This window comes from Ursus americanus, chromosome 1 (genome assembly GCF_024610735.1).
Source record: "Ursus americanus isolate L20-20 chromosome 1, mUrsAme1.1.p, whole genome shotgun sequence".
NCBI lineage: Eukaryota > Metazoa > Chordata > Mammalia > Carnivora > Ursidae > Ursus > Ursus americanus.
The window spans coordinates 17,758,017-17,785,613 of NC_142127.1; the positions used below are offsets into that span (position 1 = coordinate 17,758,017).

Here is a 27,597-nt window from a genome sequence, read left to right on the forward strand (position 1 = left end):
TATTGGGATATAATTTATATACCATTAAATTTGCCCATTTACAGTGTACAGTTCAAAGGCTTTTAGTGTATTCACGGAGTTGTGCATCCATCACCACAGTCAATTTTAGAATATTTTCATTATCCTAAGAGGAAACGCTTTACCTCTTAGCCATCATCCCCTAGCTCGAGACAAACACTAAACTGAACTTCTGTCCCTATGAATTGGACTATTTTGGACATTTCACATAAAATGAATAATACGATATAATCTTTTGTGACTGGCCTTTTTATCAGCAAATGTTTTCAATCCATGTTGTAGCATGTATCACTATTTAATTTCATTTTATTGCCAAATAACATTCCATTGTATGGGTATATCACATTTTCTTTGCCCATTCTCCAATTGATATCATCTCTGCTTCTCTTGTTTTTATGCATTCATCTAGTTCACCTTACATTGTTTCTTACTAATTTATCTGTGATAGTTGATTTATCTTTTATCCTTTAAAATGATCTTATAAGAGGAAAGGGCAAAACTAAAAGAGAATATGCATTGTTTATTCACCTCCCACCCACCCTCACAAAAGAAAGGCTAAAAATTTATCTTCTGCTATCCCTTCCCTCTTGCCCATGGTTCTTAATTTAGAAACCATTTTATCAGCCTGAAACAATATTTTCAAATCTGGTAGTAAATATTTTCAAATCCAGTAGAAGACAGCTGTCAGAGGAAGAACAGTAGTTCCATACTATAATGTCAGCATGTTGGACATTTTCACTGAGCCCCACGTCAGAATTTTCCCATAGAAGATATATAGTTTCACTTCCAAAGAAGGTTTGGGTGAACTACTGGAAGTATTACTTTCTTATTTCTAGGCATGTTTCTTTCTTTCTTTCTTTTTTTTTTCATTTCATTTAATTTTTGTTTTCATCATGATAAGTGCACTCTTAATCACCATTCCCTATGACCCCCATACCTCCAACCCACCTCCGCTCTGGTAAACATCAGTTTGCTTGGCTATTTGAGGTCTTTTGTGGTTCCACACAAATTTTAGGACTGTTTGTTCTAGCTCTGTGCAATATGCTGTTGGTATTTTGATAGGGATTGCATTAAATCTGTGGATTCCTTTGGGTAGTTAGACATTTTAATGATATTTGCTCTTCCAACCCCCAAGAATATGGAATGTCTTTCCATTTCTTTGCATTGTTTTAAATCTCTTTTATCAATGTTTAATAGTTTTCAGAATACGGGTCTTTCACCTGTTTGGTTAAGTTTATTCCTAGATATTTTATTGTTTTGGTGAAATTATAAATGAGATTGCTTTTTTAATTTCACTTTCTGCTGCTTCATTATTAGTGTATAGGAATGCAACAGATTTCCACACACTGATTTTGTATCCTGCAACTTTTATTCCCCTATGAATATATCTGTAGATAGAAAATCTAGCACTTCTAATACATCTAATCTTTTAACACTGAGTTTTACAAGCAGACCATTTCACAGTAAATCAAATGGGCTACAATACTAGGAAAAGAGGGCAACCCCAATTTAATACGTTAACCAGTACAATTTTACAAAATCCTAAACCTTCCCATAAAAATTTTTAGAACAAAATGTAATTTTGTTCTATCATTCTATCTAATCATTCTTTGTCTCTATCTATCTATCTATCTATCTATCTATCTATCTATCTATCTATCTATGATAGATGAGAGAGATCATTCCCATAAATGACATACTTTTTTTAAATGGATCACTTTTTTTTTTTTTTTTAACAGTAGAGCAGATCAACGAAACTAGAAGCTGGTTCTTTGAAAGAATTAATAAGATCGATAAACCACTGGCCAGACTTATCCAAAAGAAAAGAGAAAGGGCCCAAATTAATAAAATTATGAATGAAAGGGGAAAGATCACAACTAACACCAAGGAAATAGAAAGAATTATTAGAAATTATTATCAATAACTATATGCCAATAAATTAAGCAACTGGAAGAAATGGATGCCTTCCTGGACACTTATAAACTACCAAGACTGAAACAGGAAGAAATCGACAACCTGAACAGACCAATAACCAGTAATGAAATTGAAGCAGTGATCAAAAACCTCCCAAAAAACAAGAGTCCAGGGCCACATGGCTTCCCAGGGGAACTCTACCAAACATTCAAAGAAGAAATAATACTTATGCTCCTGAAGCTGTTTCAAAAAATAGAAACAGAAGGAAAATTCCAAACTCGTTCTATGAGGCCAGCATTACCTTGATCCCCACACCAGGCAAAGACCCCATCAAAAAGGAGAATTACAGACAAATATCCCTGATGAGCATGGACGCCAAAATTCTCAAAAAGATCCTAGCCAATAGGATCCAACAGTACATTAAAAGGATTATCTATCATGACCAGGTGGAATTTATTCCTGGGATGCAAGTGTGGTTCAACATTTGCAAATCAATCAACGTGATAGAACACATTAATAAGAGAAGAAACAAGAACCATATGATCCTCTCAATTAATGCAGAAAAAGCATGTGACAAAATACAGCATCCTTTCCTGATTAAAACGCTTCAGAGTGTAGGGATAGAGGGAACATTCCTCAAATTCATAAAAACCATCTATGAAAAACCCACAGCAAATATCACTCTCAGTGGGGAAAAGCTGAGAGCTTTTCCCTATGCTCGGCTTTTCCCTATGATGCCCACTTGCACCACTACTGTTCAACATAGTACTAGAAGTCCTAGGATCAGCAATCAGACAACAAAAAGAAATAAAAGGTATTCAAACTGGCAAAGAAGAAGTCAAACTCCATCTTTGCAGATGACATGATACTGTATGTGGAAAACCCAAAAGACCCCACCACCAAATTACTAGAACTCATACAGCAATTCAGTAATGTAGCAGGATACAAAATCATTGCACAGAAATCAGTTGCTGCTTCTATACACTAACAATGTAACTGTAGAAAGAGAAATTAGAGAATCGATTCCATTTACAACAGCACCAAAAACCATAAGATACTTTGAAATAAACCTAACCAAAGAGGTAAAGGATCTAGACTCTAGAAACTACGGAACACCTCAAAAGAAATTGAAGAAGACACAAAAAGATGGAAAAACATTCCATGCTCATGGATAGGAAGAATAAACATTCTTAAAATTTCTATGATGCCCAGAGCAATCTATACTTTCAAAACCATCCCGATCAAAATACCAATGGCATTTTTCAAAGAGCTGGAACAAACAATCCTAAATGACATATTCTGTAACTGAACTAATGACAGTTTGCTCCTTGGTGAGTCACAGATAGAAACTATACCAAGTGGAGCTGTCACACAAAGGAAACTTTATTTGCAGCAAATAAGGAGATTACAGGGAATAACTTCCAAAGCCATGACTCCCTGAGCAAAGGTGAATGGGTTCCTCTTATTTAGGGTTAGTTTGAATATTTAGAAAGGGGAGCCTTGTCATTATATGTAGGGGTAGGCATAAGGTCACATATGGCCTTAAAGAAATACGCCTATACAGACACTGTATATTACGTAAATGAGGCTTGTGCTCCTTCTTGGACAGAGATTTTAGTATTATAATGACATAAAGGTAATAACCGTCAGTCATTCCATGGATCACTCCATGGTCCATCTGTGCAGGGGCATGAGTCGGGGCTAAGCTCAAACTGGTTTAGGTGGTCTGGGCTGGCAGGCAGCTCTCTGTCCCTATTGCTTGAGGGGTAGTTTGGTTTCCATCACCAGATGCTATGCCCACTGGGTCTTTTGCCTTAGTTAAGAGATAAACTGGAAAGAAGAGCTTAAGGAAAAATATGGGATAAAGGTTGGTGCATATAAGCATGTGAGCAGTAATGATCAGGTCTTGGGGTCTAGCTGGTGACAATTTTACTGGGTTTACCCAAAATTAAACAAAGCTAGAAAGTAAAGCTAATAGTATTATAGACTTTTAAAAAGTTGTTTTCATGAAAGGTGATTTCATGGAAGTTTGATCGTAAAACAGCTAATCTAATTCTTTTAAAATTAAATTCAATTTTCAAAAACATTTTCAATTTCTTTCTAAACTCTGTCTACTGGTCATGTCAATAAAGTAATCAAATTTGTACTACCATAGCATAAGCATGAATAAACCTTATTTGGGTATTAAAAATTATAACACAGAGAATATATAGAATTTTAAATTCTAAATCTTCTCCACGCTCGCACAGGGATGCTTAAAAATCACTAATAGGAAAAAGACAGCACCTTAAACCCATGGTCACTAAACAATATTAAATTTATTCAGCTATCCTACTGCAGTGATGGTCAAGTGCATGTACTATGGAGCCAGACTGTCTGGGTTCAAATCCTGCCTCTATTATATATAATCTGAGTCCCTGAGCAAGTCACTTGAACTCTGTGCTTTAGTTTCTCTATGTATAAAAGGGGCAAAAGGTATCTACTCCTCATGGAGTGGTAGTGAGAGTAAACGACTTAGTCCATAAAATATGCATGGAATAGTGCTTGGCCCATGGTATGCACTATAAAAGTGTTAGCTCTTATTATTGCTGAATTTTGCCAGCAAACTGCAAAAACAATTTCAACCTTTACTATTTTCTTCGAAATCAGAACCCATGCCTTTGGCCCTCAAATGTCCCACTGCACAGAGAAAAGAGAATTCAACATCTGAAAATGTTTACCTTTTGTTACTTCACTCATCCTCATTTCCTTTCCTTTTGTAAGGAGAGAAGTATTTCTTCTCTTCTCTAAGGCAAATCTCTCCATCTGTGATTCCAAACTGAACCATTCCTGCTACCTCAAAAACCTTACACCACTCTTCTTTCTCAAATGGATATTGTTCCATCTTTATTAACCCGTCCTTCATGCCACATGGCCATATAGCTAACATACTATCTCTTTCTTCCTCTAAAATGATAACATTATTGTTTTATTTGTACTTTATTATTACTGACAATTTCCTTATCAACGAACAAGAGGCAGAATGTGTCCAGTTTAGAGTTAGAGTCCCTTTCCTACACAAAAGAGCTGGCACAGGACAAGGTACTGTTCAGGCTGACAACATCCCAGGCCCTGTGCAGCAGGGAATATTCTAGCGACCTTATTATACATCACTGCATATTATAAATAGGATTCTACCTGTGTTAAGCTGCTGAGGCAAGACAGCAAAGAGGAAATGCACTCTGCCTAATGGAAACGTGTTTAGAGCAGTTTGCCTTCTAAAATGTTTTCAAGGCACTGAGGAATGCTGTCATCCCCAAAGTGACAGGAAATGTAAAATTATGGGTTGGTTTAATCGTTTTCATAGAAAAGGTACTGGCATTTCTCTTAAAATGGTTTTCTCTAAAAATTAGGTGTTGCAGTGTACCAGAAAATAACTGAGGATTGGCCAAACCATACCATTTATATCTGTCTTTTTTCCCTAGAACAGTACTATGCTGACCCTAAATCTAAAGAATTTGTTTATTTTTTTCTTTTTTCTTTCTTTCTTTTTTTTTTTTTTGTAGTGGGAAACAAAGCAAAGTTTATTGAGTGATAGCAAAGTGATAGTACAAAGCTCCCAAGGAGGGAGGAGATCCAAGAGGGTTGCCCAGAATTTGTTTATTTTCATCCATTGTATCCTCAACAAATATTACAAAGCAATAAAAATAATGATAGAGAAGAAAAAAGTAATTCTAATGATCTGAGATCCTTCACTAGTTGACTTTTTATCAGTAACACTGATTATTTTACCTTCAGTTCCTTGGTTTAGTATCACCACTGTTAGCCTGGAATACCAGTGTGGCTACTCACTGGATTCCCTGCCTACAGGCTTGTTCCTTCCAATGCATTCTCCACATAGCTACAGTTCTTTTTCTAAGGCACAAATCCAATCATTTTACTCTACTCCACTATACCTAATTGCTCAGAACTCTTAGGATAAATTATAAACTATGAAATGTGACCTTTTATGATAGGGTTACTGGTGTCTGTGATTTCCAGCCTAGTCTCAGAATTCCTTCCTGACACTTAATGCTTTAGCTACGATGACCTACTTTTGATACCCTAAAGTATGCTATTTCTGGTTAATCTTTGTGAGTTTGGACAAAGTATTCATCTATTTTGACATACACTCCATCAACGCCATCCCCTCCCCATTTCATTCCCCTCCACTCTAGTTTGCTAACTCTTCCTTGTTCATTCCTTGGGATGTCTTTCCTGAGCTCCCAAGAGTGGGCCAAGTGTTTTCTCCCAAGTGCTCCCACAACATCCTGTTTTTAATTTAAATATTAAATATACTGTGCTGTATCTGAACATTTATTTTACTGTCCTCTCCAACAGACCGCTAGTTCCTTGAGAGGGAAACACTGTACCTTGTTCACCATTCCTCCCTATCACCAAGCACGATCCTTGCTAAACAATAGGCACTCAATAAATATCTGTTGAATAAGTCATGAAAACACTTAACCAAAGAAAGGAAGTCTTAACGTTAGTATGCCAATGCCATAGTAGCCAACTGATAAACTGAGGTATTTCAAAAGTCCATTTATAAATTGTTTTGGGAATACTCTGAAACACATTTTCTCATAGAAACAATATTACATATAGTCTATAACTAGGTACTTCTCCCAAAGTCTATTTAATCTATAATGTAAACTGTGTTATTTACAGTTACTATAGACCCTGACTATGGGATATCATCACTAACGTTTCTGGGGAAAATGTATTAAGAATTCCAGCTCAGTAATGCCATGAACTAATGATTTCTGGCTGCAGCCCAGGAATAAAAATATATAGTTCCACTTTACATAGGTGATTGAGGACAGAGGTTCTAATAGGGAGGGAATGAAAAATGACTAAAATAGGAACTGGAGTAGCAAGGATTGGTCTTCTGCTGCCATTAATCTTTGGGATCATATTCCAATCTTGGGACAAATGACTTTTCATCTCCTTTCTTTTCTTTCAAGGACCATAGGAGTTAGGTGCAAACTTTGTGTTGACTATTGACATTTCTCTGACATCCAACTAGTTTCTCACCACAGACAAGTAATTATCTAAAAGGTTCTCATATACTCTTTTTCCTTAAGCAAGCTTCTGTACTCAATTAAGTACTAAGAAAGCTAAGCTAAGCTAAGCAAGCAAACAAACAAACAAAAAAAAACCCAGCTATTAAATCTAGGAAAAACAACAGTTGTCAAGTAAAAGAAATGTAATTATAGCTCAACTGTGAAATGTTTAACAAAGTCATTATATTGTAAACAATGAACACTGATCAAACCAAAATTTTTAACATGGGAAAATGGAGCAGGGAGAAATGTATTGCAAATATTTTCTTCCAATCTGTATTTTACATTTTCAAAACAACGTGTTTTGTATACCATACCTTTTAAAAAACACCGTAAGTTTAAACATTTTGAGTCCCATTTTTTCCCTTTAAAGTGTTTTTTGCATCCTACCTAAAAAAAAGTCTCTACCCAAAGGTTGGCAATATTTTTGTGTATGTATACGATTAAAAGTTTTAAAATCAAGGTGCCTGGCTGGCTCAGTTTGTAGAACATGTGACTCTTGATCTCGGGGTCATATGTTAGAGCCCTATGTTGGGCATAGAGTTTACTTTAAAAAATAAATAGATTAAATCTTTAAAAAATAGTTTTAGAAATCAGTTTTTTAAAAGATTTATTTACTCATTTATTTGAGGGAGACAGAGAGAGACAGAGAGAGAGAGAGTGAGCATGAGCAGGGGGGTGGGGCAGAGGGAGAAGGAGAAGCAGGCTCCCCACTGAGCAGGGAGCCAGATATGGGGCTTGATCCCAGGACCCTGGGACCATGACCTGATCCAAAGGCAGACGTTTAACCTTTTGAGCCACCCAGGTGCCCCATATAAATCAGTTTTTATATTTAAGTCTATAACCCACTTCAAGTTCATTTTTTTAAAAAAAGATTTATTTATTTATTTGACAGAGAGAGAGAGATAGTCAGGGAGAGAGGGAACACAAGCAGGGGGAGTGGGAGAGGAAGAAGCAGGCCCCCAGAGGAGGAGCCTGATGCGGTGCTCTATCCCAGAACACCGGGATCATGCCCTGAGCCGAAGGCAGACGCTTAACGACTGAGCCATCCAGGCGCCCCCACTTCAAGTCAATTTTTATGAATGGTGCAAAATAATGGTCCAAGGTTCATTTTCCCCCCTATGGACATCCAGTTGTCCTAATATTATTTCTTAAAAAGGCTATCATTTCCCATTGAGTTATCTCATCCCCTTCCCTAACATCAATTGACAATCTATATGAAGGTTTATTTCCAGACTCTCTTCTCTGGTTCACTAATCTAAATGGCTATCCTTATGCCAATATCACAAAGTCTTAATTACTGTAACTTTATAGTAAGTATTTACATCATGCAGTGTGAATCTTTCAACTTTGTTCAAGATTAATTTGGCTAAAATAAGTTCTTTGTGCTGCTTCACAAATTTTACTTTCAGTTTGTTAATTTCTACCAAACACCAGGGATTTTGATTAGCATTGCATTGAAATATAAGTTAATTTACAGAGAAATGGCATCTTAACCATCTTAACAATATTGAATTTTCCAATTCATGAACGTGATCTAACTTGTCATTTAAGTTTGCTTTATATTCTCTAGATGATGTTTTGTAGTTTTCAGTGCGTATACTTTGCTTAATTCATCCTAAAGAAGGTCATGTTTATTGATGTTATTGTAAATTGTATTTTTTAATTTCAGTTTCCAATTTTTCATTGCTAATATATAGAACTACAAATGATTTTTGTATATTGAACATGAATGCTGAGATCCTGATAAATTCACTCAGTTCTAGTGGTTTGAAGTGTTCTTGGATTTTACATGTGGACAATCATGTTGTCTCTAAATATAGATAATTGTACTTATTCCTTTTCAATCTGTGTATTTTATATTTGTTTTTCTAGCCTTATTACACAGTTGTAAGACGAAGGTTGAACCAAACAGTGTTGAACACACGTGGTGAGAACAGACTCTCTTGCATTGTTCCTGATTTAAGCGAACAGCATTCCATCTTTGAGCATAAAGTATTATGTTAATTGTTAAGATTTTCATAAATGCCTTTTATTTGGAGAATAAAATCCCTTTCTATTCCTAATATGCTGAAAGGTATTATCATAAATGAACGTGGCAAGGCAACTGTTTGAGCTCTGAGGTTGAGGATAAGGGGGTGTGCTACTGGCTGAGAATAGTCGGATAGGACTGCTGCTTGGTTCTCGGGTACCAAATGAGGCTGTAGAATGGGCTCCACGGTAATCTTGGCTTAAGCATTGCTTCCAGATGTTCTCACCAGTTCCTCTGGTCAGATGTGGCCAGAACACATTCTCTACAGCAAATGGAGCTATGACTTACCTCCTTGCCTGGGCATGGGGAAACTGGGCTGTAGGGCTGGCAAAAATCCTCATATGAGGTTCTGAATCAAGCAGATCTGCACCCTGCCAAAGCTCCCTGGTCTGAGTATGCCACTGACTTGGCTCTGCACACAAGCAGTCACCCATGGGATAATAACTTGGGTGCTGCAGGTACAAACTCAGTCTGCCGAGATTTATGTGCTGGTTATTGCAAGCTCCTTTAGGCTTCTCTGTCACCGTCAATTTCTCAGTGGTTGAGCTTCACAAACTCTCCTGCAATCCCCACAGATAAAGATCAGAGTACTAGAGTGCCTGAGTGGCTCAGTCGTTGGGCGTGTCTGCCTTCGGCTCAGGGCGTGATCCCGGCATTCTGGGTTCGAGCCCCACATCAGGCTCCTCCGCTGGAAGCCTGTTTCTTCCTCTCCCACTCCCCCTGCTTGTGTTCCCTCTCTCTCTGGCTGTCTCTATCTCTGTCAAATAAATAAATAGAATCTTAAAAAAAAAAAAAAGATCAGAGTACTGGCTCTGGGAGAGCAATCCACAATGCCAGGTAGTTGGGTGGGGTGGAGTGGTTGTGGTGGTTTATCCCCACAGATTTTCTTTTCCTGCTGGAGGAGCCAGAGGCTCAGGGTGGGATCTCCCTGAGTGGTGCTACATTGGCCTAGGGGCATGGCAATGGGGTCAACATGTAGCCACTACTCTTACCCTAGTAATGCCGTCTGTCTTGGTTATTAGGGTACAGGGATGTGTCTCAGTTTCACCCCTGTGTTCTAGGATTTCCTAGGGATATCTTCTTCCTGAATAGGTGCTAGTTATTGTTCTTGTGAGGGGAAGCAAAGTCAGGAACAACCTAAGTTGTCATCTTAGTGATCTATAAATTTCCTCTAATGCTGGTAATAATCTTTGGTCTGAAGTCTACATTATCTGATATTACAGTTCTACTTCACCTTTCCTTTGATTATTGTTTGCATGGTATATCTTTGTTCATCCATTTATTTTCAACTTTCAGCCTTCATACTTAAAAAGAACTTTTTGCAGATATCATATGATCTATACAATATGATACTTCCTACTATCTACTTGGTGGGTTTACATCATTTCTATTTAATTAATTATTGACAGAACTAGGCTAAAACCTAACACCTTGTTGTCTTCTGACTAACCCATCTGTTCTTTGTTCCTTTCCTTTCTTTTCTACCTTCTTTTGGATTAACTTAGAATGTTTTCTACATTAGGTTACTATATTGTGTCCACTATATGTACATTTTAAAACTTTTCATTGTGAAATAATTTTAGACATACCAAAGGTTGCAAGAATAACAGAGTTCCTGCATAACCTTAATGTAGCTTCCCTAATGATAATTTCCTATACAGTACATATCGTGTACATTTCCATAGTACAATATTTTGACCAGGAAAATTACATTCATATAATAATATTTTCTATCACTAAATTCCATTGTTTTGAAAATGTTATAAATATGGTGTCATGATATATGAAAACTTTTTAGACTGGCTTCTTTCAATCAGTATAATGCCTTTAGATTCATCCAATTTGTTGTGTTTATCAATAGTTCATTCCTTTTAATTGAGTATTCTATTGTACGGATATACAACAATTTAAGGACATCTGGATTATTTCCCAGTTTTGGGCTATTATAAATAAATTCCCAGAAAGAAGTCTGTGTAAACCTAAGTTTTCACTTCTCTAGGATAAATATCCAGGACATTTAGATTTTTTATGATTACACTGTATCATCTCTATTGGCTTATAAGCTCATTGGAATACTTTTTTTAGATTCTGTTTATTTCTAGCATTTCCATTTTACTGTCTTTAAAATATTCATATTTCTTCTGAAATTCCCACCTTTTCATGCATATTGTTTATCTTTGCTACTAGATCATATAACATTATTCATAGCTTCCTGAGAGCCCTTGTCTAATAGTTCTACAGTCTAGGTCATTTATCAATTTGGCTTTATTGATTGCTTTATCTTTTGAAAATGTTTTTTTAAAGTTGTTTTTTTATTTAGTTCATAATTTCTATTATGTGCTAGACATTATGTGTAGAACAGGACACTCTGAGATAATTGATATTTACACACCCAGAAATGGGCTTTTTTTTTTTTTTTTTGGTCAGGGTGATAGTGTGGGAAGGAGACAATCTAGTCACTACTGCGTTTTATTTAGGTTCCCTTGTATTTAGATTCTCTTTTTGTTACATTTACCTTTGGTATACTACAAACTTTGAACTCTCCCAGCAACAGGATGCTTCTACCTTGTGATAATGTATGCCATGGGTTTTTCTTTTTTTAAAATTTAATTTAATTTTAATGTTTTTTTATTATATTATGTTAGTCACCATACAGTATCCCTGGTTTCTGATGTAAAGTTCGATGATTCATTAGTTGCGTATAACACCCAGTGCACCATGCAATACGTGCCCTCCTTACTACCCATCACCAGTCTATCCCATTCCCCCACCTCCTCCCCTCTGAGCCATGGGTTTTTCTAAGTATTCCAGCTGTACTCTGAGCTTCCAGCAGTTCCTGCATGCCTGCACTGAACACAGGTGTTTCTCTCCCCCAGGCGTAGAACTTATCTTGATGGTTTCTCAGTGTTAAGTTCTTGGTAGGGGGCAGGGGACATCTTAGGTCTCCAGAACCAATTCCATGTAAGGCAGGCCCCTGGATACAGCTGAGACTTAAAGGTGGCACTTTCCTGGAGTTTCTGCCTCTCTCCCTGACACCACACTATGTCTGTGGAGTTTCCTGCCTCAATTCTAGCATTGCTGAATCTCTGTCTTATAACAGTCCATGGTCCTAATTTCAGTAGGGTTTTCCACCTAGTCTGCAGGGCAGATAGCTTTTGTTTTGAACCAGCACCCAGGAGCAATTTCACCTAGTATGAGAAAGGGTTCTGGAAGTAGATAGGGTATTGTGCTTGTGCTCCACTAACAGGGCTGCTCTATGATCTTCTAGTCACACCTGGTACAGGCCAAAGGAAATAAAGCTTATGAGTGACTGTGGACTTACTGTGTCAAGATACCCTGTTATTCTGAATAGTCATGATAGCCCATGCTCAGTCTTTATAATTATCTTAAAATTTTAGCCATTTTTTTGGGTCCACTTTTATGGTAACCACCCTCATCCTAACCTTGCTCTGCCAGGTAAAAGATTTTCATATGTGTCATTTCTCCTCTCAACAAATTCAATAATGAGAAAATTTTCTGAACCTAAAAAAGGGTATCTATGAAAAACTTAAAGATAACATCATTATTAATGGTGAAAGGCTGAAAGCTTTTCCTCTAAGAATGGCAGCAAGGCAAGGTTGTTCAATCCTATCACTTCTATTCAAAATTGTATTTGCATTCCCTCACTGTGATAGGCAATAAAAATAAATAAAAGACATACAGATTACATGCATAAAATGTTTTTAAGTGCAGACAAAAAGATGTTTTATGTAGAAAATCCCAAAGAATTTACAAAAAATCCATAAAAATTGATGTTAGTTCAGCATGGTCAAAGGATAAAAAGTCAATAAACAAAAATAGACAATAATTCTATATTTACCAATGAAAAAGTTGAAATTTAAATTTAAGAAATATTTATAGGATATTTGTCCAAGATGGTGGGAGGTAGAAGACCTTAGTTTTGTCCAGTCCCTGGAATTCAGCTAGAAAGCTATCAAATCATTCTGAACACCTGCGAACTCAACCGGAGATCTAAAAAAAAAGTTACTGCAATTCTACAAATAGAAAAGCAACCACTTTCGGCAAGGTAGGAGGTGCGGAGAAGTGAATCTGAGGCAATATATTGGAAGATAAACCGTGGGGGGAGGGAGCATCCGTAAGCTTGCTACCGCAAAGTGACATAGCAGTGGGGCGCAATATTGGAACTTTTAGAAGTCTGCTTCTGTGAGCAATGTCCCTGCCTGAAAGACACTCAGGTAGCAAAGCAAGGCAGAATCATAGGTGGGACAGTGTGGTCTCAGGATCCCCCGGGTCATAGAAAGAAGGGTGCCTGAGTGTGGCAGAGCTCCCAGATATCACAGCGGGGAAGCCAGTGCAATCAGTGAGCCCAGGAGTGGGTTTTCAGCTCAGTGTTGCCATAAACCACAAACCGAGGCACGGTTGGGTGACTGGCCCAGTAAGCAGAACAGGGAAGACCCCCCCAACTCCCCCCCCACTGACCCCCCCCCCCCCAGAGGAGCAGCATGGATGTGCACTGCAGGAGTCTGCAGTTTGGAGACTCAGAGCGGGGGTTCACGTGCCTGAGACAGAAACACTCTGTCACAGGCTGGGTGAGTGCGTATGAAGACAGGGAGACAGGTGTGACTGACTGCTTTCTGTGAGGATGCACTGAGGAGTGGGGGGGTGGGGCAACAAGCTTTCAGCTCTGGGGCTGGAGATTGGGAGGCTGCCATTTTCATTCCATCCTTTAAAGCAGCATGGGAAGCCTTCAGGGAACAAAAGCCACATGGAACAATCTGGAGCTGCTTACACTTAGCCTGGCCCACAGGCAATGGTGGTAAAATTCTGCCTGGGCAAAAACACCTGACAATCAGCACAACAGGCCCCACCCCCAGAAGATCACCAAGAACATCCAGCTAAGACCAAGTCTGCCAATCACACAGAACTGCAAAACTCCAGCCCTAGGGGAAAAGATTATGTAGAATTCAGGTAACTTTTTTTCCCTCATGATTCTTTAGTCTTCCAATTTTAATTTTTTTCTTTTTCCTTTTCAACCAATTTCTTATTTTATCAACTATTTTTAAAGTCTTTTTTAATTTTCACTTTTACAGTTATATCCTATCCTTTCATTGTATTTAATTTTATTTTTGTATGTAAGTTTCTCCTTCTTTACAATTTTGGGATGTAGTTTCTTCTGAAAAACATACCAAAATACACCCAGAATCTAATGTATTGCTCTGTTCTATTTACCTGTCTGTTAATACTTTATGTTTTTGGTCTCATAATTTTCATTTTTATGCTTACATTCTATCCTTTCATTGTATTTAATTTTATTTTTGTATGTATATAAGTTTTTCTTTCTTTACAATTTTGGGATGTAGTTTTCTAACAAACAGATCAAAATACACACAGGATCCACTGTATTGCTCTGTTCTGTTCACCTGTCTGATTATATTCTCTTCTTTCTCTCTCTTTGAATTTTTTTTTTTCATTTTTGGGTCTCTTCTGATTTGTTTAGTGTATATTTCCCTGGGTTCATTGTTACCATTATAGTATTTTATTCTCTCGTTCATCTATTCTGTCATTGGACAGAACGACAAGATGGAAAAACTTACCTGAAGAAAGAGAACAAGAGGCAGTACTGACTGCCAGGGACTTAATCAATATGGACATTAGTAAGATGTTAGAACTAGAGTTCAGAGTAATGATTATAAAGATACTACCTGGGCTTGAAAAAAGCATAGAAGACACTAGAGAATCCCTTACTGGAGAAATAATCTAGTTGAAATTAAAAAGGCTATTAATGAGATGCAATTAAAGATGGAGGCTCTAAATGCTAGGATAAATGAGGCAGAAGAGAGAATTAGTGATATAGAAGACAAAACGACAGAGAATAAGGAATCTGAGAAAAAGACAGATAAACAACTATTGGATCACGAGGGGAGAATCTGAAAGATAAGTGATACCATAAAGCAAAACAATATTAGAATAATTGGGATCCCAGAAGAAGAGGAAAAAGAGAGCGAGGGAAAGAAGGCTTATTGGAGCAAATTGTAGTGGAGAACGTCCCTAATCTGGGTAAGAAAACAGGCATTCAAGACCAGGAGGCACAGAGAACACCCTTCAAAATCAATAAAAATAGCTCAACACTAAACACATTAGAGTGAAGCTTGCAAATTTCAGAGACAAAGAGAAAATCCTGAAAGCAGCTTGGGATGAAAGGTCCCTAACCTACAAGGGTAGAAACATTAGACTGGCAGTAGACCTATCCATGGAGACCTGGCAGGCCAGAAAGAATGGCATGATATATTCAGGGTGCTAAATGAGAAAAGTATGCAGCCAACAATACTTTATCCAGCAAGGCTGTCATTCAAAATAGAAAGAGAGATAGAAAGCTTATAGGACAAGAGGAGGCAAGATGGCAGAGGAGTAGGGGATCCTGTTTGACAGATCCCCTGAATTTAGGTGGATATCTACCAAACCATTCTGAAGACCCAAGAAATCAGCCTGAGATATAAGAATATGTATCTGGATCTCTAAAAGCAGAAAAACGCCACCTGTCTCGAGGTAGGAAGGGCAGAGTCGTGAATCCGTGGGCAGATATTGGAAGATAAGCAGAAGAGGGAGGGAGCCGCCATAAGCTGGCTCCTAGAAAGTGATATAACACTGGAGCGCAAAAGCGTCCCGTGCTGGGCCAGGCAAAAACTTGCAGAGCAGTAGCAGCGGGGAAAGGGCTTTAGAGCAGCACTTCAACAGGATCCAGGAGCTGTGGCAGTGGGGAGGGGGGGGGGCGGCGAGTGAACCTGGGACCAGTCCCGGTTTTAGAAGCACAAAGGGCAGAGACAAGCCCGGGCACCTGAGTCGACCACTGAGAAGGTCGCTGATGGCGTGAACCGCAGGAGGCTGAGGTTTTCAGCACATATACAGAAATAGAGACTGTGTGTTCTGGAGGGTTCAGAGAAGAGCAGACTGTGATTTGTTTGGGTGCGGCCATTTTTGCTCTGACACTCGGAAGAGACACGGAAAGCCGCCAGAGAACAAAAGCTCAAAAAAACAGTTTCCACGGAACCCAACCCCGACAGGGGACAGGGCAACTCTGCCCGAGCAGGGTTGCCTGAGAAACAGCAGGGCAGGCCCCACCCCCAGAAGACAGGCTGGAAGAACAAGAGGATAACAGCCCTAGGGCTCCCATAAAACTAAAACCCCAACACCAGGGGAAAACGGTATATTGAGCCCCAGGCACTGTCTCATGGCTTGTGTATTTTTCAGATACAACTCTCTTTTTCTTCTTCTTCTTTCTTTTATGCTTCTTCTGTTTTTTTCTTTTTACCTTTTTCTCATTTCAACTAAATGTTCAGTATATCAACTTATATTTCATAGTAGTTTTTTAACTTGCACTTTTTCACACCTATTTTTTTAATAGATATATGCTTTAGTGTAGTCCTTTTTTTCCTATTCAATATTACCTTTATATATATACTAGTTTTACTTTCCCTGTAATTCTGGGAAGTAGTGCCCTCTAACAAACAGAAGGAAATACACCCAGGAAGAACTGAAACACCCTACTTTGCCAACACTGAGAGATTATAGCCCCCCTCCCCCTCGCCCCCCATTTATTTTTAATTTAAAAAAATTTTTTTTAAATTTATAAATTTTATTCTTGGGTTTCATTTTAGCTTTGTTTTTTTGGTGGTGGCTTCTGACTGCTACAGATTTCCTAGGGTGCATCTTGCTTGGGACATGTTTGATATTTTGGACTCTGTACATTCCCTCAGTCATCCCTCAACAGAATGACTAGGAGAAGGAACTCCCAACAAAGAAAAGAACCAGAGACAATGGTCTCTGCCACAGACCTAATGGATATGGATATAAGCAAGATGTCAGAGACAGACTTCAGGGTACCAATTATGAAGTCAATAGCTAGGCTTGAGAAAACCATCAGTAGCAATATAGCACCTCTAAGGGCAAAAATGAGATCTAATCAGGTCAAACTGAGGCAAAGGATATGTACTCAGAAAACTATAGAACACTCATGAAAGCAATTAAGGAAGACACAAAGAAATGGAAAAACGTTCCATGCTCATGGACTGGAAAAACAAATAATTGTTAAAATGTCTATGCTACCTAGAGCAATCTATACATTCAGTGCGATCCCTACCAAAATACCATGAACTTTTTTCACAAAGCTGGAACAAATATTACTAAAATTTGTATGGAATCAGAAAAGACCCCAAATAGCCAAAGGAATGTTGAAAAAGAAAACCAAAACTATTCGCATTACAATGCCAGACTTCAAGCTCTATTACAAAGCTGTAATCATCAAGATAGTATGGTACTGACACAAAAACAGACACACAGATCAATGGAACAGAACAGAGAACCCAGAAATGGACCCTCAACTCCATGGTCAACTTATCTTCAACAAAACAGGAAAGAATATCCAGTGGGGAAAAAACAGTCTCTTCAACAAATGGTGTTGGGAAAACTGGACAGCCACATGCAGAGGAATGAAACTGGACCATTTCTTAAAACCATACACAAAAATAGACACAAAATGGATGAAAGACCTAAATGTGAGACAGCAATCCATCAAAATCCTAGAGGAAAACACAGGCAGCATTTGGGACCGTGGCCGCAGCAACTTCTTGCTAGACACATCTCCAAAGGCAAGGGAAACAAAGGCAAAAATGAACTATTGAGACTTCATCAAGATAAAAGATTTTTGCACAGCAAAGGAAACAGTGGACAAAACCAAAAGGACCGACAGAATGGGAGAAGATATTTGCAAATGTCTTATCAGATAAAGGGCTGTATCCAAAAAAATCTCTCAAGAACTTATGAAACTGAACACCCAAAGAACAAATAATGGGCAGAAGACATGAACAGACATTTCTGCAAAGAAGACATCCAAATGGCCAACAGACACATGAAAAAAATGCTCAACATCACTCGGCATCAGGGAAATACAAATCAAAACCACATGAGATACGACCTCACACAAGTCAGAATGGCTAAAATTAACAAGTCAGGAAATGACAGATGTTGGCGAGGATGCGGAGAAAGAGGAACCCTCTTACACAGTTGGTGGGAATACAAGCTGGTATAGCCACTCTAGAAAAGAGTATGGAGGTACCTGAAAAAGTTGAAAATAGAGATACCCTACAATCCAGCAATGCCCTATTACAAATTTACCCCAAAGATACAAATATAGTGATCTGAGGGGGCACCTGCACCCCAATGTTTATAGCAGCAATGTCCACAATAGCCAAACTATGGAAAGAGCCCAGATGTCCATTGACAGATGAATGGATAAAGAAGATGTGGTAAGGGGACCTGGGTGGCTCAGTTGTTAAGCGGCTGCCTTTAACTCAGGTCATGATCCCAGTGTCCTGGGATTGAGCCCCACATCGGGCTCCCAGCTCAGCGGGAAGCCTGTTTCCCCCTCTCCTACTGCCCTGCTGGTGTTCCCTCTCTCACTGTGTCTCTCTCTGTTCAAAAAATGAGTAAAATTGAGGCGCCTGGACGGCTCAGTTGTTAAGCATCTGCCTTCGGCTCAGGTCATGATCCCAGGGTCCTGGGATCGAGCCCCGCATCGGGCTCCCTGCTCAGCAGGAAGCCTGATTCTCCCACTCCCACTTCCCCTGCTTGTGTTCCCTCTCTTGCTGTCTCTCTCTGTCAAATAAACAAATAAAATCTTAAAAAAAAAAAAAAGAATAAAATCTTAAAAAAAAAAAGAAGATGTGGTATATGTATACAATGGAATACTACTCAGCCATTAAAAAAATGAAATCTTGCCACTTACAACGACGTGGATGGAACTTGAGGGTATTATGCTAAGTGAAATAAGTCAATCAGAGAAAGACAATAATCACATGATCTCACTCATATGTGGAATTTAAGAAACAACAGAGGATCATAGGGGAAGGGAGGGAAAAATAAAACAACACAAAATCAGAGAAGGAGACAAACCATTAGACTCTTAATCGTAGGAAATAAACTGAAGGTTGCAGAGGGGAGGGGGGTGGGGGGATAGGGTAATTGGGTAATGGACATTAAGGAGAGCACATGATGTAATGAGCACTGGGTGTTATATAAGCCTGATGAATCACTGAACCCTACCTCTAAAACTAATAATACAGTATATGTTAATTAATTGAATAAATTGAAAAAGAAGTATTTACAAATGCATAAAAATACATGAAATAACTAGAGTAAATCTAGCAAAATATATTCAATGAGACTAGAAAACATGGCTGGGAGAAATGAAAGAAGACATTCTTTCCATGGATCAGGAAATTCAATACTATTAAGGAGTCAATTCTTCCAAGTGAATTTATAGATTCAAAACAAAAAAAGTGTACATACTTAACAAGCTAATTCTATACCATATACAGAAAAGCAAAGGACCTACAACAGAATAATTCTGAAATAAAGTAGGAGTGAACACCATGTGATTTCAAGTTTTATTAGAAAGGTGCAGTAACCAGATACTTTAGTGTTCTGTCAAATGAGATGTATAGATCAATGAAACAGACCAGAGTTCTGAAACAGATCCACACATGTATAACCAAATGATTTTTATGAAGGTGCTAAGGTGAGTCAATGAGAGAAAAATGGTTTCCAATAATGAGTATCAATTGAAAATTGAAAATCCACAAGCAAAACAAATAATCAAACAAAACCCACCCAAACCAAACCAAAATAACTAAATCTCTATGCTTAACTTTGTACCACATAAAAAAATTAAAGTAGTTCTAGACCTACCTATAGAACCTAAGGATATAGCACTTTTATAAGAAAACACAGTAGAAGATCTTTGTGAACTTGGAATGAGCAAAAAGTAATCAGTACTCAAATAACAGAGAACATGAAAGAAAAAATAATAAACTGGACTGTTTCACAATTTAAAACTTCTGTTCTTTTAAAGACAATGTCAAGAAAATAAAATGGAATCTACGGACTTGGAAGGACTATTTGGAAAACACTTACATGTTAGAGGACTTGTTTCTAAAATATATAAAGAGCTCTGGGGTGCCTGAGTGGCTTAGTCGATTGAGCATCACACTCTTGATTTCAATTCAGGTCATGATCTCAGAGTCGTGGGATCAAGTTCCATGTCAGGCTCCTTGCTCAGTGGGGAGTCTGCTTGAAATTCTCTTTCCCAATCCCTCTGCCCCCTGCACCACCCCCCACTCTCTTTCTTGGTAAAATCAATAAATCTTGAAAAAAAAAAAAGAACTCTTATAATCCAACATAAATATGGGCTTGACATGCACAGACTATATGATATATAACAGATATAAGATATCTATTATATATATAAACACATGAAAATATGCTATCATTAGACATTAGGAGAAGGGAAATTAAAATGACAATGAGATGCCAGTACATACCCTGGAAAATAGCTAAAATTAAAAAGACTGACAATACCAAGTGCTGACAAAGATGCAGAACCACTGGAACTCTCATACGTTGCGACTAGGAATGCAAAATGGTACAGTACTTGAAAAACAATTTGGCAGCTTTTTATAAAATTTAAGCTGTGTCTTCCATATGACCCAACAGTCCCATTCCCAGTTATTTACTCAAGGGAAATCAAAATCTGTCCATACAAAGACCTGTACATGAATGATTATAACAGTTTTGAGTACTCATAATGGCTCAAACTGATAAGATCCCAAATGGCCATTAACTGGTGAAAGGAAAAAAACTGTTATATATCCATATACTGGAACATTATTCAGAAATAAAAATGAAGAAACTAATGACATATGCAAAACATGGATCAATATTCAAAAGCTTTATGCTAAATGAAAGAAGCCAGACAAAAGGCTACATACTCTATGATTCCGTTTTTGGAACATTCAGGAAAATATAAAACTACAGTTGTAGAAAGTAGATCTGTTACTGCTGAGGTGCAGAGGGCAGGTGTGAGGGAGATAACTACAAAGGTGCATCAGGGAATTTTTTGGGCAAATGGAAATATTCTTTATCTTGATTGTACTGGTGATTTACTCTATGTATTTGTCAAGCCTCATCAAGCTATGTATTTTAAAAGGATAAATTTCACTGAATGTGAATTATACCTCAATATACCTCACTTAAAAATTATCTTATAAAAAATTTCAGAATTGGAAAGGAGTAACACTCATTAGCATGTCTAAGTTCTACCACGCTAGTAAAAACAAGAACGTGTGATGAATCTACTTTATATTCACACTGAGATTTAAAAACTCTAACACCTCTAATTTGCACTTTTAGACAAACAGAATATGAGCACATCTATCTCTGTAGGGAACTAGAAACAGAATACCAATTAAAAATGATTGACTTAAATAAAAAACATTATTTATAGCAATTATATAGCAAAAACCATAGAAAAATTTGATGACAAAGATGAATATATGTATGTCCTTTAAATGAGACCGTGTAAAGCATATTATATTCCCTCATCAAAGTGTATCCATATATTGGAAAAGATCAATATAGGAACAGATATAATGGTGTTTATTATATCACTGTTTACTTGCAATATGTCTGAATTTTTCCATAACAGAGTTAAAAAATTAAATGACAAAGACATGTTACAGTATGCAAATAAGCTGCTTAAATAAAAGCATTAAAATATATGAAATAATTTGTATCAAGAGAAACATATGATATCCCAGCAATGAGTACCTTGGCAATAGCAGTCTGTTTAAACAGGCGAGTAATCAACCCCATGACAGTCTCAGTGGCACCTGCATTTGGAGCTCTTATTAATTTTTCCCACTCTTCAAAACTGGTATTCAATTCCTATGTGGGAGAAAATAACAATGCTTAGAAATATGCCATAAAGAACAGAAGAACAGGGGCGCTGGGTGGCTCAGTCCGTTAAGCGTCTGACTTGATTTCCGCTCAGGTCATGGGATCCGGCACCAAGTCAGGCGTGGCGTTCAGCGGAAAGTCTGCTTGGGATTCTTTCCCCCTCCTTTTCCCTGCCCCTCTGCTCCTTCCCCACTTCGTACTCTTTCTCTCAACAACTAACGAACTAACTAATAAAATCTTAAAAAAAAAAAACCAGAACAATTAATGCAATAATGAATTTTGTCCTACTTGCTCTCTTTTTTCTTTGTGAAGATATGAAAACAAATTCCCAAAGATACCAATGTGTTCATTTAAAAACATCAGTGTGGAGACAGGTCAGTCACATGTTCATGCCAAAGATAGAAACCAATGAAAAGCTGTGGGTGAAAGCCAAGCCTTTTGCTAATATTGTAAATCAAATGATTAGAGCTTCCCTTTAAGAAAAAACATTTTGTAAAGTAAAAATAAAAGTTTGCATACATAAGAACGGAAACAGTGAAAATGTACACAGTAGCAAAGTATTTTCATAATGAGATATGATTTCATTTAAATAAGCATAAAGACTTTAAATAAACATTAGCTAAATAAAAATGTAATATAATCATATACTGACTCTTTTATTTTTTTTCTAATGCTAAAATGGTGGATAAAGAAAATCAGATTATTCCCTTTTACCAATAACATATTGCTCAATGTTTACAAAATGTCTACCTTAAGCTTTGAAAGTAAAATAATGCAATAAATAGTCTTTGTCAACAACGTTCTGTCCAGATTTAAAGAAATTTCAGAGAATATATAAGCTCTGTACTCCCTAAAAGTAAATGTAGATAAGGATTAGGTAAAATACAATCTTACTTTCTAATATATAGACCTTCACATCCTCCAACATGATCATAGAGTGTTCAGGTCTCAAGAAGAAGGCTATATCCAACTTATTCTAGAAGATAGCTCATACTTGGAAAAAATCCTAGAGCATGGAATATAACTTCCCTTCTAAATTATTGGGCTTTACACCCTACAGGTACTTAGAATTCTTAATACTAAATCTTTGTTGCAGTTGAAGTGCTTTTATTCTACATTGAGTGGAAGTATTTTTTTTACATCAGTAGGATACCGAATCTTCTCACATTATTTGATGACTGAAGTTAAATTCTTCCTGTTCTCTTCTGGAAATGATACAAAGCCAGTTCATATGTTCTATTAATTAATCCTATTTTAAGAAAACAGACTTTTCCTTCTATGAAATATCAACATGTACGATCTTTCATTAAAATGACTTAAAGTAAGACTTTCAATCAAACAAGCATTCTCACCTTGGCAGCTGCTGATGGAATATCAAAGGGAATACGCTGTCTGACTTTAGGGGGCAGCTGGGTTAAAACATCAGTCTTCAATCTTCTGATCATTATGTCACTTAATAGTTGATGAAGTTCATTCAGATTTGATGCCCCTCTACAATCCCACTGAGGCCTTTTACCAAAAAACCTGTTAATATGAAGAAAAACCATGTAGCCAAGCTGAATGTTAGGAAAAGGAAAACCATTTATCCAGTGTTTTCCTTTTAATGATAAGGAACCATCACACTGTTCTTACTGTTATACTTCTGAATACAAATCAGTTTGTAAAAGTTCAGCTTAAGAAAGAGTAATGAGTAAGATTATACATAACTCTCAGCCATAGAAAATGTTAATTGTCTAACATACTGTTTACGATGAATTAATGCAAGGCTAGAATGAACTGATCACTGTAAGTACCACTGGCATTTTGGTTGGGCACACAAATGGCAGTGTGCTTAGCAGATCTAGCCCCACTGGGCACTAATTGCCAGGATACCAGCTAGTCTACATAATAGCCAAACTACCTAAAATATCTGCCATATCCTCTAAGAGGAGCTATCTCCCACTGAGCTATTAAGCATAGCAGATTCATCACTTGGTGATCACTTGGCTTTTGAAACCACTGGGCAGACAGTAAAGGAATTAAAAAAAAAAAAGGACAGAAACTCACTATGAAAAAGAGAACAGGAAAGAAAACATAGTATAAAAAATTTCATCAAATGTTTAGAAGTCAATGCTGACAGTAAGTGGTAGCTGACTTGGCAAAAGAAAAGCCACAACTTAAAATGCTTGCAAAAGTGATCATGTCCTCTAGACCTTTGAGAAGATTGGGAGTTGGAAGCACCAAGCACTGAGGGCAGGTATAAAGACAAGGGTTGGAATCTACTGGATCTACTGAACTTAGGCATCAAGACAGCTGGCCTACTAACATCCCCCTATCATTATGACAATCCAAAAACTACCCACAAAATTCCCAATCATCTTCTAGGGGCCCATACTATTAAAGACAGCTGGTAGAGAATAATTAAGAACAGGAAAACTCCTGTTAGGTTGTATCATGATACTGATATTAATAATTAAATGACTATCCATTTTAAAGGGATTTGTGTGTTTTAGCATAATAGTGTCAATTTGAGAAATTTGAAACTTATTAACATTAATTTTTTTAATTAAACATATTTTGATAATGAACACATAAGAACAGTACAGACAACATTAAAAACACGCACTTGGGGGGTGATTGGGTGGCTCAGTCAGTTAAGCGTCCACTTTCAGCTTAGGTCATGATCCCAGGGTCCTAGGATTGAGCCCCATGTTGAGCTCCCTGCTCAGTGGGGAGTCTGCTTTTTTCTCTCTCTGCCTCTCCCCCCTCCAAACTTGTGCTCTCTCTCTTTCTCTGTCAGTCTCAAATAAATAAAATCTTTTAAAAAAATGCACTTGCATGTAGAATTAATTAGAAAAGTTGAGTGAATAGATGTAACTACTATATGATAAAATGATAGACACTATTCAGTGTGATCAAAAAGAAATTCAATTCTTGCTTAAAAAAAGCTAAGTGCTAGCATTTTAAAAAAAGATTTATTAGATTCCATAAATTATATTACTGCGAGTTGACTTCCTTTAATGTTTTATGTCCCCATATTAATATTAAAAATTCACACACTACTGAAAATGGAAAAATAACTTGCCACACCCAATTATGTCACCATTTTGTCCATTCACAATCATACACTTAGGTTCATTTTGATCTTAGGGAAAAAAAATGTAATGTTTAGAACTACCAATGATGGGAGAAAGAGGTTGGATCTTTTGTTTTTTGAGAATGAAATGTTTACAACTAAAATAAATTATTTAGCACACTCTCCACCTATGCAATACATTCTGTAGGAATACAACATGCTAGGTAGAAGTCTTCTGGCACAATTGCTCCACACTGGCATGGACAGCACACAGATGTCTTCAAACAGGCCAACCACACAGGCAGCACTTGCCTCCTTCAGAGCACTAATATTTGTGCTCTGAGACAGCATGTCCGTTTAGAAGTCAGAGCAATCTAATGTCAGATGCCACTGTACTTGTAACAGGCTTGTGACAAAAAGGTTATTTCATTCCTCCAGGAGAGGATGAACTGAGAAGCTTTTGTAGCCAGTTGCCTCCTGGGTGCTTTACCACTGACTGATTACAAGCCTTATGCTTTGTATGAGCCATGGTTTACAGAAATCCTTTCTCCCAACACCCTTCTCTTTAGGCTGGAGTCAAACTGCTAAAGGTTGCAATGACTCTAAAGAGTACTGGCAGGGACCATCTGGGTGGCTCAGTTGGCTAGGCGTCTGCCTTTGGCTCAGGTCATGATCCCAGGGTCCTGGGATCGAGTGCTGCATTGGGCTCCTGGCTCAGCAGGGAGTCTGCTTCTTCCTCTGTCTGCTGCTCTCCCTGCTTTACAAATAAATAAAATTGTTTAAAAAAATTAAAAAAAAAAGAGGACTGGCAGGACGACATCCTGCTGAAACTCCGCTTCAAGTTTGGGGTGCAAAGGGGAAATGAGATGGGGAGGAAAGGCTAAAAGAAATGACACCTAGAAATGTCTGGTCCCTTCCTGCTAAATTTGATGGTAACTATATACACTTTTGGAGTAGCCTATTCTTTATTTAAGCAGCTTTACTGAGATGTAATTAATAATGCCGTATAACTCATCCATTTAAAGTATACAATTCAATGGTTTCTCATATACTTTCAGATATGTGCAACCATCACCACAGTAAATGTTAGAATGTCTTCAACATCTCAAGAAGGAACCCTGTAATCTTTAGCTATCACTCCCTTAATCACTGTCCTGCCTCCCAGCCCTAAGCAACTATTAATCTATTTTCTATCTCAAAAGATTTCCCTAAACTTTCATATACACAGACTCATATAGTAGATAGTCTTTTGTGTCTACCTCCTTTCACTTTTCTTCTTTCACAGTGTTTTCAAGGTTTATCCATGCTGTAGCAGTATTCATTCTTTTTTAAGGCCAAATAATATTTCATTCTATGGAGAAACCAATATTATTTATCCATTTATCTGTTGACAGACATTTTAGTTGTTTCCAACTTTTGGCTTTTATAAATGAACTGCTGAAAACATTCATGTACAAGTTTTTGTTTGGACATAGATATTTTCATTTCTCTTGGGTATATACCTAGGTATTGAATAGCTGAGTCATATGGTAATACTACATTTAATTATTTGAGGAAGTGCCAGATTGTTTTCCAAAGCAGTTGTACCAGTTTACATTCCCACCAGCAGTGTTCAAGGATTCCAATTTTTCCAAAACCTTACCAACACTTACTACTTGACTTTTTGATTCTAACCATCCTGTTTGATTTGCATTTCCCTGATGATTAATGATGTCAAACATTTTTTTCATGTGCTTGTTGGCCATTTGCATATCTTTTTTTGAGAAATGTCTATGCAAATCCTTCGCCCATTTTTGAACTGGGTTGTTTGTCTTTTTATTATTGAATTGTATGAGTTCTTTATACATTCTAGACATGAGACACTTATCAAATATACGCTTTGTCTGGAGGCGCCTGGGTGGCTCAGTCGTTAAGCATCTGCCTTAGGCTCAGGTCATGATCCCAGTGTTCTGGGATCAAGCCCCTCATCCGGTTCCCTGCTCAGTGGGAGCCTGCTTCTCCCTTTCCCACTCCCCCTGCTTGTGTTCCCTCTCTCGCTGCCTCTCTCTCTGTCAAAAAAATAAATAAAAATCTTTAAAAAATATGCTTTGTCTGTATTTTCTACCATTCTGTGGGTTGTCTTCATTTTCTTCATGGTGCCCTTTGAAGTACAGAAGTTATTAGTCTTGATAAGGTTCAATTTGTCTAGTTGGTATTTTGTTGCTCATGGTTTCGATGTCATATTTAAGAATCCCTTGCCAAAACCAAGGAAGGAATTCACCCTTATTCTTTCTTCTAAGAGTTTTATAGCTTCTAGTTTTACATTTAAGTCTTTGACCCATTTTAAGTTGATTTTTGCATATGGAATGGGTTCAAGGTCCAATTTCATTTTTTTGCAGATGGCTATCCCAGCACGATTTATTAAAAATACTATTTTCCCCCATTCAATCGTCTTAGTTTCTTGTTAAAAATCAATTAACTGTACATGTATGAGTTTATTTCTGGGCTACTGATTCTCTTGTTGATCTAGATATTTATCTTTGTAACAATGTCTTGATTACATTGTTGTGATTACCCTTCTAATCAGCAGAGATACTGATTGACCCTTGAGTCTATAGATATGTTTGAGGAGTATTGCCCTCTTATCAGTGTTGGGTCTTTTTGATATGAACATGGGACGTTTTTACATTAATTTAGATCTTCTTAAATTTCTTTCAATGTTTTGT

At 37.4% G+C, this 27,597-nt stretch overlaps 1 protein-coding gene across 4 annotated transcripts in view; it reads right to left on the reverse strand.

Moving 5' to 3' along the window:
• ZRANB3 (zinc finger RANBP2-type containing 3) overlaps window positions 1–27,597 on the reverse strand; it is a 302,647-nt gene that overhangs the window by 63,171 nt on the left and 211,879 nt on the right. For all 4 annotated transcript variants that reach the window (XM_045782977.2, XM_045782969.2, XM_087858142.1 and 1 more), the window contains 2 exons: window positions 23,190–23,361; window positions 21,709–21,825 (listed from right to left, as the gene is read on the reverse strand). In XM_045782977.2, coding sequence (XP_045638933.2) covers window positions 21,709–21,825; window positions 23,190–23,361 — 289 coding nt within the window. The remainder of the gene's footprint in view (window positions 1–21,708; window positions 21,826–23,189; window positions 23,362–27,597) is intronic.